This window comes from Dipteris shenzhenensis, chromosome 18 (assembly GCF_047967505.1).
Source record: "Dipteris shenzhenensis isolate YYH24624 ecotype China chromosome 18, Dip_SZ_1.0, whole genome shotgun sequence".
NCBI lineage: Eukaryota > Viridiplantae > Streptophyta > Polypodiopsida > Gleicheniales > Dipteridaceae > Dipteris > Dipteris shenzhenensis.
Window position 1 is genome coordinate 43,082,922 of NC_141613.1, and position 17,923 is coordinate 43,100,844.

The following is a 17,923-nucleotide window of genomic DNA, read 5'->3' on the forward strand; positions in this document are numbered from 1 at the left end:
TCTCTGCTCTCTCCATTTTGTTAAGTAGCCAATCCAATGAATATCCTTTGGAAGTGCTCTTAGATGCTGAGGGTATGGCACATGAGATCTGTGGTGTGTACAAAAGAGGGCCCTTTCTCCTTGTCTTCTTGCCTTTTCATCCTTGTATCTTGTCACCCATCTTTTCATCACATCACTATTAAGCATGCAATAGAGGTTGATATTATTAAGCAACTTTGTGTCCATTACTTTGCTCCATCCTTTCCCTTGAGGCACAATAGAGGTCATCCTTAGGTCTTCATCATCTCTTCATAGTCGTGGGAGAGAGCTATCCACATCAACAAGAAACTCAGAAATATATACAAGTGACTCTTGTATCAACCAACCCTCGGTCATGCTACCTTCGGGCCTTGCATTTTGCCTCACAAAACCCTTCAAGGTCTTCATGAAGCGCTTAAGGAAGAACAACCATCATGCATGTACAGTGCCGCATATAGCAATCTCATTTACCAAATGCACTATGAGATGTAGTTGGCTTGTGAGAATAGAACGTGGAAAGGTCTTCTCCACTAAACAAGGCACCTCCATTTACATAACTCAAGCATCCTTAAGCATGGTGGGATCTATTTCCTTTGAGCTCCATACCTAGAAAGAAAAAAGTACACCATATCAACAATATGAAAGTTTACCTTGCATGGAGCATTGATATGCTTCACATTTTGTATAGTGTAAAGTACCTCACAAGCTTTCCCATCTTGTAAATACAATCCTTCACGTCCTTCGATGCACTACGAGAAATGCTAGTAGGTAGTATGAATTGAACACATGAGAAATGGTTGATTAGTTGCTTCTACACTCACAAATTTGGAAGGAAAAAGAGATTATGCTAAGTCATACTTACTTGGAGCATCTTGTGCCAATCATGAGATTTCAAGCCATATAATTACTCTACACCTCTTTTCTTGCTCTTTGTGAAGGCTCCCTTCAAACACCTCATGCATCTAGTGGGAGTACAAATTGTAGTGATAGCTCACTTCACCACCATCATCTCTGGCTTTGATAACTTCCATGGTGCACGAGGTAAAAGGACACACCCATTTGGCCTCTCTTATGGCCAAGCTTCACGCATCCTCCCTGTGGTGCGTAGATCTTCCCTTATGCCTGCGAAATCTTGTGCCCCATTCAAATGTTCCCAAATGGTAGATGCCACATTCTTGAAGATATGCATGGGATCAAGCAAGTGATTGATCTTGAGGTGGGACCAATATGGTAGCCGATAAAAGATGGAGTATCTAAACAAAAGATGGTGTTAGTGTGCAATCTTTATTCCCATTCAATATAGCACACAATGGTTACAAACCCTTACCGACTCATGCCAAGTGGTGGAGGAGTCATGGAACGGTCCTAAATTCTCATCCAATCTCCTACAGTGAGTGACTGTGGGAGGACTTCATTCCAAGGGGCGACATATCTAGGATGATCAAGTGGGAGAAATCGATGGTGATTCTAATAGATGACCTTATTTAATGCATCGGCCCGTGAAGCAACTAGCGAAGGACCACAAGCAGGACATGCGTGGTAACCTGATGTAGTGAGATGTAAACAATAGACGTAATTGCATAAGCAAGGTGGGTTTAGGGTGCCACATCGATTGCCTACTCATAATTAAAAGTACTTACTTGAACACTTGCCATAGCTTAAAAAATCATGCATCTTCTACATCAAGACTGCTTTGCAGTTGAAGTCTCATGAGATGAGGGAGGCCTGCTCATGTCATGCACCTCGATACCTCTCCAAAGTACCTCCAGTTCATCAATCAAAGGCTCTAGATAAACATCAAGATTTTTAACTTTGTGTTTCCTTGGAATTAGAAGGGATAACATAACATTTCCTTTCTTAATTGCCATAGAGGGTGGAAGATTATAATTCACCAATATCACTGGCCATACACTATAAGAGGTGCTTTTGAGACCAAATGGGTTCACTCCATCCATACCCAATCCAAGTCTCAAGTTCCTAGGTTCTTCCTTGAAGCTTGGCCATGTGTCTTCAATATGCTTCCACATAGAAGTGTTTGCGAGGGTTCTCCACTTGCCATCGGTTGATCAATGGGAGGAATGCCATGACATGAGCTCTGCAATGGATTTGCACTTGAACATATGTTGGATGCGAGGGATTATGGGAAAATGCCGCAGAATCTTAGGAGGCATATCCAAAGTTTTGAGATCTGCTCTATATCTTGCCTCTCCACAAGTAGGACACTCTCTTGTCTCCTTATGTGGTCCACGAAACAAAATGCAATCATTGACACATGCAGGGATGAGCTTGTAATCCAATCCTCTAAGAGAGGTCACATGTTGCCTTGCCATATCTCTTGAGTTCGGTAATTTATTCTCCCTTGGAAGAATTTTACACAATATCCTGCACGTGAAGACCATAAATGAGAAAAAGCATTCTAGTATTTGACCCACTAGCATAATTCACCATGTTTGCAAAATAGACTTTAAAGCTTACTTGAATAATATATTCAAACTTGCATTGCTCCATCCATAGATGGTCTGCAAGTTTAGTAACTCAAGGGAGATATGTAGAACAAAGAATGTGCACCCCTTATACAGTGGTGTCGATGCTGTAGTAAAAAGATCATCCTGCTCCATGCTATCATCCCCACCTGAGGACTGATGGAGAAATAAATCCTGCACCATATCATCAAACACCTCCTTCTCCACGGCCTCATGAAGTAATGGTGGAGGGCTACTATCACCATCACTCCATGCATCCATAATGGTCTCTCCTGAAGATCCCACCTCGTATCACCGATGCTTCACCTCCTCACGATGAGCATAGGGCAACATATGCGGGTGTGGCACTACATCCTGTAGCAAATTAAAAAAGTATCATATATCAAATACATGAACGCCCATCGGTATCTCAATAAACCTCAATGCTTTAAGACTTACTTGGGATACGATCGCATCCCATTCTCTGTACTTTGAGATGTGATTGAGTGTAATTCTATGTGCACAATACATGTTTCCTCGACATCGATCACACATACATTTGATTTTTTGCTCCAACCACATTTCTCAATGGTAGATACTGATGGATTCATCCTCACTAGAGCTACTTGTTTAAGATGAAGACATCCTACAGATAAACAACCCAAAAAATGTGTTCTTCCTTGAGTATTTAAAAAGAAAAACTCTGTATCACGTTTAAAAGTGCCTCTATAAGCACATCTATATTGTGGAACGTGTCTATAGTCGCGTCTAAAACACAGTACAGACATGCGGACTAGTTTTTAAACATACTTTTAATATCTCTCTTGCTTTCCTTTCAATACTTTTAGCACCGTGCTTGCTTTCCTTTCAATACACAGGTCTCCAACCATACACACATAGCTCTAGGCACCCACACTCATCTCTAGGCATACACACTCATCCCCAAGCATACAAGAGAAGAGGGTGAACAAGGAAGCTACCAAGAAGAAGGAAAGGAAGCTTTGAAGACATACAAGAAGCTTCCATACCTCTATCCAAGTTAAGTCTCTTGGTGGTTGGTCTTCCCTGGAAGTTTTTCTCTTTAGATTCGTCCTTTGTCGTATGTAGGGAAAGGATGCTTTTTATACTGTTATTCTTTTTAGGGTTGGGTGCATGTCCTTTTTACCTTTTTGTCAAAAAGCGTCTGTCGGAGCATGTCTATAGGCACGTCTAACATGTCAAAATTATGGAAAAATAGAGTAGACATGCCTATACGCTGCGTGTTGCTCCGATAAAGTTTCTAACATGGCAGTTTTCCCTTTCCCCTTCTCATTCCCCTTCCCCTTCCCCTTCCCCTTCCCTTTCCCTTTCCCCTTGCCCTTTCCCCTTCTCCTTTCGTTCTCCCTCCTCCTTCCATTCTCTCATCCTCCCTTCTCTTTCCTTTCTCCTTTCCCTTGCATGCATGTTTAGTTTGAATTTTCAATGCCATAAGCATTCGTGAGGAAATAAGGGATTTCACGAATGATGGAAATAAGTGATTCCATGAGAGAAATTGGACTGCAGCATGAGGGCAAGATAAAGAAATAGGGCATGCATGATGGAAATCCCCTTCCCCTTCCCTTTCCCCTTCCCATCTCCCTTCTCCTTAATCCACTCCCCCTTCTCCTTCCGTTCTCCCTCCTCCTTGCATTCTCCCATCCTCCCTTCTCTTTCCTTTCTCCTTTCCCTTGTATGCATGTTTAGGTCAAAATTTCAATGCCTTAAGCATTCGTCTCTTCAAATAAGGAATTGCATGAATGATTGAAATACGGGTTTGCATGAGGGAAATTGGACTACAACATGAGGGTGGGATAAAGAAAGAGGGCATGAACGATGGAAATCACGAGATTGGGAAAGAGGGCATGCATGATGGAAATCATGAGATTGCATGCATGATGGAAAGAGAGCATGCATGATGGAAATCACGAGATTGTATGCATGATGGAAATCTTCTTCTCTTCTTTTCTGCAATTCATCATGTGGTCAGGAAGCTCTTCAGGAGCCTCACCTGATCTTCAGGATGCTGTATTATAGCAGTTATATAACATTTTGGGGCACCCTCCCACTCCTCAAGAGTTATACACATACATGACGGGTACTCAAAACACCCCCCAGCAATCGGCTGTACAGACTTCAAACCACCCCAACTCCATACCAGCTGAGATTACTCTTGTGGAGTCAAGACAAGCCAGTAGGCGACAGAGCCACCAACCTTCTCCTCGATCATCAGGAGTCCCTTCTCTCTGATCATCAACACTCCCTTCTGCCTTGCAGCAGTCTAGAGTCCCTTCTCCCCTACGGTCAGGAGGCCATTCTGCCTCGTAGAGCTGCCAGCGTACTCCCGTGCAGTCGAGAGTCCCTTCTCCAAAGACGAGTGGCTAGCGTACTAGCTCATCAACGATAGGGTAGTAGGTGTAGTAGCAGGAAGAGCTCTAGGAGATGCATGGCACATTGCTTTAGGGAGGTAATGGTGGGGACGGGGAGGATTCAGATGATGCAGACGTGCCAGAGGGGGATGGTACGATCTTCTATGACATCACTCAGAGAGGAGGCATCTTGACATGGATGCATGGGGAAAGGACATCATGGCCTTCATGCGCTCTATAGTTGCTAACAACTATAGAGATTACCTTATTCCATACAAAGAGCATCCAAGCAGGTTGGCTAATGAGACCATCAATGCTGTACACTCTAGGTATCCCAATCCCCCCAATGTTGAGTTCATGGAGAAATGGACAAAATCAAAGATTGTTGTTATACTTGCCAATAAAAGATCTTTGCTTAAGAGGCAGGCACTAGCCGAGATTACCAGGAGAGAGGGAAGTCAACCACCAAGGGGCCAACCCCACACCATTCATAAGCATGAGTGGAAGAAAGCAATGAAGGTAGCGAAGGTAGACCCCAGTTTGTAGCACGTGGAGGCACGAAGGATCCAAATGGAGCAATATGGAAACGTGCATTTTGGAATAGGGGCCGTTGAATCATGGGAGGTCCAATTTGTAAGTATTGATCTCAAATTATATTATGTTTATGTGGTTTATTAGGGGGTTGTTTCTTTGTACTAACCCCTCCATAAACTGTGTCATCTTGCAGCTTGATATCGTGGGCAGGTACCTTACTCATGTCGAGATAGCCTACCATCATGGACATCACAGAGGACATACATGGAGGCACTTCTATGATGAGGGGTTGATTACTGAGGAGCAGTATATCCAGGCTACTGGAGCATCCCTCCAGGTATATAAAAGTACTTAAATAATGTTAATATTATAAATAAAGATTTGATTTTTTATACATTGATACACGTTGTCCCTCATTTACAGGCCCCTAGGGATATTTAGAAGGAAGAAGGCGAGGATACTAAGGAGGAAGAAGGTGACGAAGAAGGGAGCGAGGATGTGGAACACTTAAAATAGTCATAGAAGTAGTGCTAGAATTAGTACTAGTTACTCTTTTTTGTACTTGAAGCCATTGGCTTGGCTTCATGCCTCTCTTGTATATACACTCCTCTTATTTTTTATACTTGAAGCCACAGGTGGCTTGGCTTCGTGCTATACGTACATACAAGCACTTTTTCGGCTATGAATTAATATACAATCCTTTTATTTTCTTAGCATTCAATTTCCTTGTGCAATGTTCTATCAATGAATGCTTTATGAACTAAACATTTTGGAGTTGTAATGTTTTATTCGAAATTGTAATCGTCGACTATAGACGTGCGTAGAATCGTGCTAATTAAAATGCAGTTGGTTGTAAGAATTAAATTGCACACTTGGGAAATGGGATTCCTGCAATCACACAACATTCTGTTCAACCACATAAAATTTTGCTTTAAAAAAAATAAAAATTCAGCAGAGCGTTTATAAGCGTGTCTGTTTATTTTTTTAAAAGTTCTATAGAGCATCTAATAGCACGTCTATAGGAGCATCTATAGACACATTTGTCTATTATATAGATGCGCCTATAGATGCGGGTCTGTAGATGTACTAATAGATGCACCCGTAAGTTTTTTTAAAAATTAAGAAAACGTGTCTGTGTGTGTGTCTATGGATGCATTGTGGTGTTGTGTTAATTACAATGAAAATGCCTTTGAGCAGAGGTTGGTCGACGAATTTGGGAGATCTTGTAAGCCAAAAAGCTTTCGGTTGAAGGTGATGGACTAGGCAACCTAAAGGTGAAATTTTATGACGAAATCGAAGGAAAATTATTTGATCATGAGAGTAGCGAAACTTGCGGTGAGCAACGAACGGGGATTGCGGAGTGGCTCACGATGAACGAAAACTTTGAACATAAATTATTGACGACAGGAAATTTTGGCAGCGATGGAATTGTTTGAACGGACAGATTGTTCCGTGTGACAGAGATGGGAAGCAAAGAAAATTTTGGGAAACGATCAAAACCACCAAGCTTCGAGGATTAACGAAAATTTGATGAAGAATGAAAGTGACACTAATAATTGTCCATGCTCCTTGAATCCACATGTCTTCATCCAATGGTCAACAATTTTCCATTCTAATCTAAGGATGGACAATTCCCCAATCGTCCTCCCCCAAACGTCTCCTTAAGGGAGAAAAAGATCCTCAAGGAGATTACCACATTTTTTAGTCTAAAATTTTGTGCTTTCCATTTGCAACTGTGCATTCACAAAATTACTGAGTAGTAGACATTTTCCTTCCCTAGTTTGAGCAATTGCATTCCTTTTGAAGTTGCATGTAAGTGAATATGCTATAGTTTACTAGTGGCTTGCCACGGGGTCCCCACTAGTATATCTAATCGAACTATTGAAGACGACCCGAGTGCACCTAATTTTTTAGTTCTACTCTCCAATCGTAATTGGTATTGTAAGGCTGGATGGCTGGATTCACAAACCCGCGTCCATGGATGAGGAATAGGGGATACTTCCACATGGCATACTTTCATAGGCAAGCAAAAAGTTTTCCTTTTCATTTTGATGGGAGGTCGCCAAAGGTGCGGACAACTGTACATACGCTTGAAGTACGTTGTCCCTGCATTTCGACGTCCATTAATGCTATTTAGGAGTGTATTTTGGTTGTGTGGACGTTTATGGAATGCTCAAGCCGCCCCTGGTTGTTTTTGCACGTTGTCCGTTGTGAATCCAGCCTAAATATGCACGGCGGACGAGAGTGATTTCGGCATGTCTATAGATGAAAGGGACTAGGGAATAGGAAAAGCCGTAAGCGACTTGCATTGATGGGAACAAGTTTTGATTGCCCTGCTCGCACTCGGGGATGGATTTCTCATCGTGGGTCAATGCAGTTTCGATCCCTTGTTTCATGTTGCGAGCATGTACCGGAGCCTGAGAGAGAGCAAAGGAGCCGAGGATCATCAAAGGAGGACAACTGCGAGAAATCATGAGAGGGTGTGAAGGGTGTGAGAGGGTGTGAAAGGTGAGGGGAAATGAGCTGACAGTTCTCCGCTTGCACAAAAAGCTCCAGTACTAGTTTCAGCCGGAACAAACGTTAATCCGGTAAATTAATGTCCATTGGAGGATTAGATGGCTAAACGGAACAATGCATGCATTAGTTTACGTAGTATATTTCGGCTGGCAAGAACCAAAATACAGCGATTTCTTTTTGCCATTTGCATGTTTAGCTACCAATTGCATGATCGATTCAGGCACCGAAATCGATCTCCATTTCTCCATTCAAGTCTGTGTCCAAACAATGATTTTGAGATAGCGAGCTTTTGGCGGAGGCATTGGGCAATGGGCAAACTTCGATCAAGGCCGCCCGTGTTTTCCTTCTGCAAAAAGCTCTGTTCGCTGCTAACATATCCCTGGCTACTAGAATATGCCTGAGAAGGCAAAAACTCAATAAATTACATAGCGGAAACACAGGGAGATCGACATCAACTTCAAATAAGCATTGCTTTCGGCCAATAATCTTTTAAAAAATATATATATATTCTGGAAGGCCTGGGTGCAGACCTGAGGAGAGAGGGTCTTCGATGTTTCTATGCTCTTCAATTTACTCGAGAGTCCCCCGGCGCAGGCTCCGCGCTTTCCCTCATGTCTTTCTGTGTATACGATCTGCCGTCGAGCGACGACTCGTGGGGTGGTTTTCACTCGCGGAAGTTACGATGTTGCTGTTCTAAGCAGCGGGGATCTTCTCGGGCTATTCTCCTTACGTCGGTTCTACAAAACACAGCCAAGACTGAGATAATTACTGAGCATCCAAGATCGGTAAACTAGAGAGAAGGGAAGGCTGTACAGTGTAGAGAGAAGGGAGGAGCAAATATTTCGAACCTTCTTATCTCGATCTGTTGTATTTTGTGTTTCCACTAGCTTATTAAGTGTGTACGCAAAAATAGACGTGTTAGGCCCCTCTTTGGTAATGCAGCGGCAGTGCTGTGTCTCAACGGAGGCAGATACGACCTCAGAAGGTCGTTTAGTTTTGTTTGCAGTCGAGACCATCCCCGTGGTTCACATGCTGGAAGTGAAGGTGGAAGCGGACTGATGAAACGCTTGAGGCTTCCATCAGGTAATAGTCTGACGGCGCAGTTGTTTGCTGACGACACGATGTCTATCACGCTGGAGGATCAGGACAGTGTCTCGCGTTTGCTAGATACCATCAGCTGCTTCTGTCAGGTGACGGAAGACGTTTGTAATCCGCACTGGGGAGGGTCCTCCCCCCGAATGGCTTCAGGTACAGATCGTCCGAAAGGTGAGGTAGTCTGCTATCTTAGTGTTCCGGCATCAAGGCAGCATAATAGCTTTGAGAGAGTCGGCCATCTTGAAATCAATAAGGAGCTGCCTGAGAGATTTCAGTACGTTTTTGAAAGAGTATGAGAGGGCCTTCCCACGCCCATGAAATGCACTCCCTATTTCTTCGCAAATACAATTTGGAGTTGTTCTCGTGCAGATTACCTTGAAATTCGCCATATTTTTAGGAGCAGAGGGCTCCGCTAACATCGGGTATTTAGTTGATGTTAGGCGTGATAATAGGAGGTCCTGAAAATGAGGAGGTCCGTCTGCGGTGTAGATTGTTGTAGGTTGTGTGTAGATCAGAGATAGCGAACAAGACGGAATAGATGAAGGAAGCATGGCAAAAAAGATGGATTAGGATGGATGGATCGACACGGCGGAACAATCTCACGCTTTTCATGGCTTGAATCAAGGCAAATGTTTCGTGGGCAAGCTGCGCTACTGGGGAATGCCCTCTGAGTCGATTGTGAGTGAAGCCCTAGCGGGAGGGGTGAATTTTTGGTTGCTTGTATCAAAGGTCAAGGGCTCTAGGCCCATCTGTGACCAAATTTTGTAATATGTCTTACCTTTGGGCTCACCACCCTTCCAATCAATATACAAAATATGTTTTTTTAGAAAAAAAAAGTATGTAGTACACAAAAATAACCAACGAGCTTAGGGGGGTTCTCAACTAGCTTTTTTATCTCTAGATGGTATGTCACTATTAAGTATCACACTCATAAAGTTCACCAAGTTTGCAATTGCAATTCAAATTTAAATTCAAACTTCAAACTCTCATTTACTGAATTGCATTTAGATGTTGGTGAGAATTTATTTGCATTTAAGAGGTGTCATGATTGGGAGGAGACACACTTAGGCATCATCCTCTCCATTCGTGTATCTTAGAACTATTGGGCTTTCATGGAAAGTTTATCAATTGTGATAGCTTTTAGTCTCTTTCAATTGTAGAGTTGCTATGGTTCTTTTTTATCTTAAGACTATTGGGTTCGCATGAAATGTTGACCCTTGTGATGGTTTTTCCTCTATTTCAATCTTAGAGCTGCTACAATTGTCACTTCGAAGTTAGATTCTTATTTGCATGTAATGTTATTGATCACTAATTTGTTTCTTTGTATCTTTGTCATTTGAGTTGGTGCTATTTGCATTATAAGAAACAGTTTTATGAGGTCTTTATTTGCCATTGGGTGTACATAATGTAGACAAAAGGAGTATAGATAGAGACAAAACTTAGGAATGTCGACTACTACCCACGAGGATGGGGGAACTTTAAAAGAGTTAATGGGATTTACAAGTGAGGAACCAAAAAGCATAGGATTAGAAGCTAACAAATTCTTTGAGTGCAAAGATGGCGAGGGTCGCAATCATGAGGAGCTATTAGAAGTAATTTGCAAGAGATTTGGACTAGCAAATAATTGTGGCCTAGGGAATCTAGTGTTGGGCTCGGAGTGAGGAGGTGGAGGTAGGAAAGTTGTTCAAACACAAGGCTAGGCATGGGAGGCTAGGCATGGCTTTCGACAAGCTTTCTTGGGAACCTACTTTTTTTCTCCGATAAACTTGTCATGAAAACAACAATCATATTATCAATCAGTGTAGAGATCATGCCACATTGACATGACTAAATATAGATTGGTACTACCGGAGCTAGTACTCACCATGAAGATTGTGTTAATAAGCATTGATTTTTGCATCAAAGTTTCCCATGTCATCAAAAATTTCCATGTCATGATATTGTAAGTGTGCTAGGTGCCAAGTTTGCATTAACACACTATGAGTACCAATTGTCCATCATGACATAACTTGGTTTCTAGTGTGGGTGCCCATACCAGTAACATAAAGTAGGGTACTTTTGTTTATAGGTTTTTCATTACCACAATTGTGGTGTATGAAGTCAATTTTAAAACCTTTCATATCCCCTTGGTACTAGCATTTAAACTTCAAATTCCATGGCAATCTTTTGATAGGTTTAGTGTTACAAATTGCTAGCCATTAGTAGAGCTAGGTCTCGGGAATGACTAATACGAATGCATCATGGGTTTAAGAAGGGGGTTATTCATTCACTATAGGGGAAAATTATGGGTTTCTGGACAGTTCCCTCTTGACATTTGTAAGTGCTATGGTGTATCTCAAAGTGGGTAAACATAAAACATAGATCTAGTACAACTCCATTGTTGTGATTGCTGCATCACTAGGTTTGTAGTTTTGTGTTCTAATTGCTTTTGCATTCAAAAATTGCATTTGATCTACAAAATTCCAAGAATTTGCAAGAGAGTGGAAAAAATTAAGTGCTCATAGTTCGTTAGCCTAACTTAATTAATTTAATTAAGCCCTAAGCTAATCTATTCAATTTAATTAATCCTCCCCTCCCCCTCCACCTCACCCGCCCTCTATCTCTGTGTGCTCTGCCTCATTGTTGGTGCATCTCTCCATCCCGCCACCTTGTGGGTGCATTTTCTCCCATCCTCGCAGGTCCATCTTCTCCCTTCCTCTCTGGTGCCTCCACCTGATCCCCCTTTTCCCTTGCGCTCATCGTCATCCTGCTGCCTTCGACCTCCTCCCCTTCATGCTGCTGCTTTCGACCTCCTCCCCTTCATGCTGTTGCTTTCGACCTCCTCCTCTTCATCCTATTGCCCTCGACCTCCTCCCCTTCATCCCTCGTTGCCTACCTCAACTTCAAACTCCAACTTCATCTCTGCCGTTTTGCTGCCTCCCAGTCGCTGTAGACCTGTGTGGAAGTCCTTGCGGCATCAAATTCCTCCCACCGCCTCATGCGATAGCCCTCAGGAAACTCGGGTGCTTCCCCCCACATCACACCTGCAGGTAGAACCCGCAGAAATGGCTACTCATTTGCTTCTAGCCCCACAGCAATCTCCTAGACTTCCTCTACTAAGATTAAGGTAAGGCTTCCAAAGGATACATAGAGGATAGTGGCTCGTGAGGACGGGGGAAGCGAAGTGTGGTGAAAATGCAGGTGGCGATAATGGGGCTGGAGATCTTATACCCTGCAGGAAAGCGGTGAAGAAACGTCCAGAAAGGACACGTGCCAAATTATCCCTCCCCCCATTGATCCCCCCTTCCCCCTTCCCCCTTCCCCCCCTCTCATAGGCGCCCCCTATTCACCCCAAAAAAAAGAGCATACTAAAAACAAGTGAACACATTCAAGAGGCCTGCCCTGGCAAAGTGAAAGGTGAGAGAGAGAGAAGAAGAAGAAGAAAGAAGAAGAAGAGAGAGAGAGAAAGGGGAGAAAATGATGGTCAAATTTCAGAAGTTACTATAATTACAGAAATCAGGCCAAAAAAAACACACACACTCTCGCTCCACACATAAATATATGTACCGCATATGTATATTTTGCAGCAGTAGATAATTTATTACGTACTTGCATGGAGTTACGTAGCGCTGTTTCTCAGTTTTTTGATGTGGTTTATGCAAACCTTTGCACGATTTTGGCAGCCCAAAGCGTTGAACCATTCCAACGATCAGCTGTGCCAGATCTGTGGCGACCACGTCGGGAAATTGGAAAGCGGTGAGGCCTTCGTCGCTTGCAACGAATGTGCATTTCCTGTCTGTAGACCCTGTTACGAGTATGAGCGCAAGGATGGCAATCACATCTGTCCGCAATGCAAGACAAGATACATGCGCCACAAAGGTTTGCTGGAGCGACTGCTGCATTCTTCGCTTCAGAGCAATTTCTCACGTATAGACTGTTTTCTAATCGAACTTTGGCCTGAAATTTTCACAGGTAGTGCACGTGTCCCCGGCGACGCCGAAGAGGATGGTCTCGATGACATTGAGGACGAATTCAGTTACGATGGTGATCGTCAAAAGCTGGAGTACTCCACTGTACAGGCGATCCCCAGCTATATTCGATCAGCCGCGCCTGATCGAAGTTGTCCTCCGCAGTACATTCCATCAATGACGTCGCAACGAGCTCTCCCCTCCACCGATCCGAAACATGTAAACTTGGACTCGTCCATGCCTTTATTTTGTGACTGTGAAAGATGCTTTCGTTAGTTCGCTCAGTATGTCCTCTTATTTGGTTGACACGCATTGTTCAATTTCCCATCACAGGATTTCCAGGAGTTGCCCAAAGTCACATGGGGAAGTACGAGTACAGGTAGTGAAAAAAACAGGTTGGAGAAAAAGTGAAACACGAGTTGAACTCATTATGCAGTATAATTAGCTTGCAAAGGAGAGAAGCGGCAAATACCAATCTTCTTTCTTAGATTTTGCTGGTCTGGCTGCGCATAAGATGACACTGTCGAACTATGCTGTGACATTAGGAAGCATCGACAGAAGCAGAGAATTCAACAAAGTGGCCGAATTCCCATACACGTCTGGGGATGTGACCTGGCAGGACAGGGTGAAAAGTTGGCAGGTGAAGCAAGACACTGGGAAGATTCAAATGGACGCATCTGTAGAAAGAAATGGTCACAAGGATGGGGATTACGAAGAAAGCATCGACTATCAGTTGTGAGTTTGGAGTAGACCGGCTAAGCTCTGCTGCCTTCGAATGGTTTCCCGTAGAATTGTTTTACTAGTTTATATCTGCTACCTACGAGCGCAATCAGGCTGTGAATTGTTTTTCAATTACCCAAAACGAGCGCATCATACACTGAAGAACATACGCTATCTTTCTAATTCAATGTCACCCTATAATATCTGCAGGACCGATGCGGCAAGACAACCACTTTCAAGGAAAGTTCCATTGCCGGCTTCCAGAATCACACCTTACAGGATAATGATCGTGATGAGATTAATAATACTGGGATTTTTCCTCAGATATCGCCTCACAAATCCAGTCGACAACGCTTATGGACTTTGGCTGACCTCTGTGATTTGTGAAGTATGGTTTGCTATCTCGTGGATTCTCGACCAGTTTCCCAAATGGATACCCGTAAATCGAGAAACTTATCTTGACAGACTAGCTTTAAGGTAAGTGGCAACGAAAATCAATTATCAGTTCTTTGTTCTAACTTCTAAGAGAATTAATGTTGTTTCTAAGAACGGCTACAGAAAGAACTGGCCGGAGTTTGCATTCTCAAGAATTTCCTAATGTGTTCGTTTGCACTGATTTGTAGATTTGAGCCAGAAGGTCGACCTTCTAGGCTGGCTGCTGTTGACGTTTATGTGAGCACAGTGGATCCTTTGAAGGAGCCCCCATTAGTCACGGCAAACACAGTTTTGTCCATCCTTTCGGTGGATTATCCTGTCTCCAAGGTTTCATGCTATGTCTCAGACGACGGTGCAGCAATGCTGACCTTTGAGGCCCTCTCCGAAACTTCCGAGTTTGCTCGAAAATGGGTGCCTTTCTGCAAGAAATTCAACATTGAGCCTCGAGCTCCTGAAGGGTACTTCGCTAAAAAAATCGATTATTTGAAAGACAAAGTGCAACCAACTTTTGTCAAGGAGCGGAGAGCTATGAAGGTATCAGATCTCTGATAGCACAAATCAGCCATCTCCAGGTATTATTCCATCATCTATTTCTTCCAATGCTGAACTTTGCGTGCTATTTTCGTGTCAATGATCACAGAGAGAGTATGAAGAGTTTAAAGTCAAGATCAACGGTTTGGTAGCAAAGGCGCAAAAAATACCAGAGGAAGGATGGATTATGCAAGATGGGACTGCTTGGCCCGGGAATAACACCCGCGATCATCCCGGAATGATTCAGGTTTGCTCTGAACCTTTTTTTTTTGGTTCCTCAAGTGTCTAGAAGTTCTATCAACCTTGAAGTTTGCATGGACAGCCATAATCCACAGATGGAGATGTCCGCAGGTGTTCTTAGGACATAGTGGTGGTCATGACACCGAGGGCAACGAGCTGCCACGGTTAGTTTACGTGTCTCGTGAGAAGAGACCTGGATTCGACCATCACAAAAAAGCAGGCGCAATGAACGCATTGGTAAAACAGAGCTTATACACTGCATATATGTTCTGGCAATTTAACACAAAATTTTAGTTGAGGCTGATCATATGATAGACTCTGCTGTGGAGGTTATTGACATTTGGTGCCTCAATTGCCATGCTAAGATCCTTATGGCTAATTCCCAGGTGCGAGTTTCTGCTGTTCTCACCAACGCTCCCTATTTCTTGAACCTGGATTGCGATCACTACATCAACAATAGTAAAGCTATCCGTGAAGCAATGTGCTTTATGATGGATCCTGCAATCGGAAAGAAAGTCTGCTATGTACAGTTCCCTCAAAGATTCGATGGTATTGATTTGCATGATCGGTATGCCAATCACAACACTGTGTTCTTCGATGTAAGATCGACCAAACTTGGGACTTATTTGCTTCTCGAATTTTAGTTGAGAGCTCATTGTACCGGCTCCGCATTCGTCAGAAACGTTATTGCTAAAGTGGGCGAGTAATCTGTGCTTGTACAGATAAACTTGAAAGGCTTGGATGGGATTCAAGGTCCTGTTTACGTAGGAACAGGATGCATGTTTAGGAGGCAAGCACTCTACGGGGTGGAAGCGCCCAAGAGTGATCAGAAGTGGGCGAGAGATGCATTAAGCCGCAGCTGGTGTTGTGGACCTAGGAAAAAGAGAAACTCGAAGCTCAAGGCTTCTAATGGCTCAGATATGAGCATGCCAGCATTGATCGATGTTGAAGAGGGACAAGAGGGTGAGTGTCTATGTTCTAATAGCTATCCAGGATCAAGCAAGCGAATTTTGCTGATTCTCAGTGACGGGTGATCAGTCCTTATATCTATCTACTGTCATGTGTTCCATGTTGTTTGATATATCTAGCTTGCAGCTTACAGACACTTCTTTGGCTCTACAGACTTTGATGACGATGACAAAGCTTTGCTCATGTCCCAGAGAAACCATGAAAAGAGATTCGGTCAGTCACCTGTATTCGTTGCCTCAACCTTCTACGAAGAGGGTGGGCTTCCAGAATGCATTTCCCCCGCCTCTCTCTTGAAGGAAGCGATCCATGTCATTAGCTGTGGCTACGAAGACAAAACGGAATGGGGAAAAGAGGTAATCACATTGAACCAACCATCAATCTAAGATTAGTTAGCTTGAGGTATTGCAAGAATCCAAATGTGATGGTTAGCGAGAATTCAAAGGTGATAGTTGATCGAGCTTCATCTTTTTGATGGGATTGGTAGATTGGGTGGATCTATGGATCAGTAACGGAGGATATCCTGACGGGATTTAAGATGCACTGCCGAGGATGGAGATCGGTTTACTGTATGCCAGCCCGGCCTGCATTCAAAGGGTCTGCACCGATCAATCTCTCTGATCGTCTGCATCAGGTGCTCCGCTGGGCACTGGGATCTGTGGAAATCCTTCTCAGCAGGCATTGCCCAATATGGTATGGCTATGACGGTCGTCTCAAATGGTTAGAGAGAATCGCCTACATCAACACGATCATTTATCCCCTTACGTCCATCCCACTGGTTGCCTACTGTGCGCTTCCGGCTGTCTGTTTGCTGACTGGCAAGTTCATAATTCCACAGGTGAGCTAATGAGTCTCTGTATTTAACTTGCTGATTGGTGTCATCTTTTGCTTCTAGCCCTAGTTTCTTGTTTCGATTCGCCTCGAGTGCCTCTGTAGTTATCTTGCTAATTGCAGTGATTGGTGACATTTTTTGGTACTAGAATTGATCTCAACTCCTAGCTTGGTTGATTAAAAGTTCGAAAGTTGCTTCTGTTTTGGCGGTCTTCATATCACGAGCTTCTGGAAGCTGATGTATGTGGCATCCGTGTCGAAATGGCTAATTTGAGTGAGGAATGGCACCTGAACTTTTGTGTGATGTAGATCGGAAGCTTTGCCAGCCTCTGGTTCATATCTCTCTTTCTCTCGATTTTTGCCACGGCCATCTTGGAATTGCGGTGGAGCGGAGTGGGGATCGAGGAGTGGTGGAGAAACGAGCAGTTTTGGGTGATCGGGGGAGTCTCGGCGCACTTATTTGCCGTCTTCCAGGGTCTGCTCAAGCTGGTTGCGGGCATCGACACGAATTTCACGGTCACTGCAAAGGGCTCAGGAGAAGAGGGAGACGTATTCGGCGAGTTGTATCTCTTCAAATGGACTACGCTTCTCATTCCTCCGACGACCCTGATCGTCATCAACATGGTGGGCGTCGTGGCCGGAATCTCGCAAGCTCTCAACACAGGCTATGAGTCTTGGGGTCCGCTGTTTGGGAAGCTCTTCTTTGCATTCTGGGTGATAGTTCATCTTTATCCGTTCCTCAAGGGATTGATGGGAAGGCAGAACCGCACGCCTACGATTGTGATAGTGTGGTCCATTCTGCTGGCATCAATCTTCTCGCTACTGTGGGTGAAGATCGATCCGTTTGTGCCTAAGACAACCGGTCCAGATTTGCAATCCTGTGCCGTGATTTGTTAGCCTGTATATACTAGAGCGAGCCTTTTACATTCGGGCCTTCTTTTTACAATTCGGATCGTGATTCTTAACTTCAGATTTCGTTTTTTCCCTCACGAATCACGTACTGTCACCAACGAGATTTGAACCTACTTTCCTACATACGGTCCGTTTTGTAGAACTAGGTTGAGATAGGCAGCCTTTCAGTCATGCCTCTAACTCCAAATTGAACTTGAATCCTAAATATTATCCAATTGGAGTTTCAATGGCAAGGTCATGAGCTTTGTCCAACAATTACTCAAACAAGTTATGACAAGAAATAAAAAATGCAATTATCTCCCTTCTTATTAATAGATTTGTGTGAAGAATG

The 17,923-nt window shown here is 43.5% G+C and overlaps 1 protein-coding gene across 1 annotated transcript; it reads left to right on the forward strand.

Moving 5' to 3' along the window:
- Window positions 1-12,785: 12,785 nt before the first annotated feature.
- On the forward strand, window positions 12,786-17,578 carry LOC147891262 (putative cellulose synthase A catalytic subunit 8 [UDP-forming]). The gene is made up of 13 exons (XM_087389086.1): window positions 12,786-12,868; window positions 12,962-13,176; window positions 13,291-13,336; window positions 13,503-13,692; window positions 13,888-14,154; window positions 14,301-14,646; window positions 14,753-14,890; window positions 14,995-15,120; window positions 15,270-15,482; window positions 15,606-15,846; window positions 16,006-16,205; window positions 16,337-16,687; window positions 16,990-17,578. Exons 1-13 carry the CDS (start codon window positions 12,856-12,858, stop codon window positions 17,575-17,577), a joined length of 2,934 nt encoding a protein of 977 aa, XP_087245212.1. The 5' UTR covers window positions 12,786-12,855; the 3' UTR covers window position 17,578.
- Window positions 17,579-17,923: the final 345 nt, after the last annotated feature.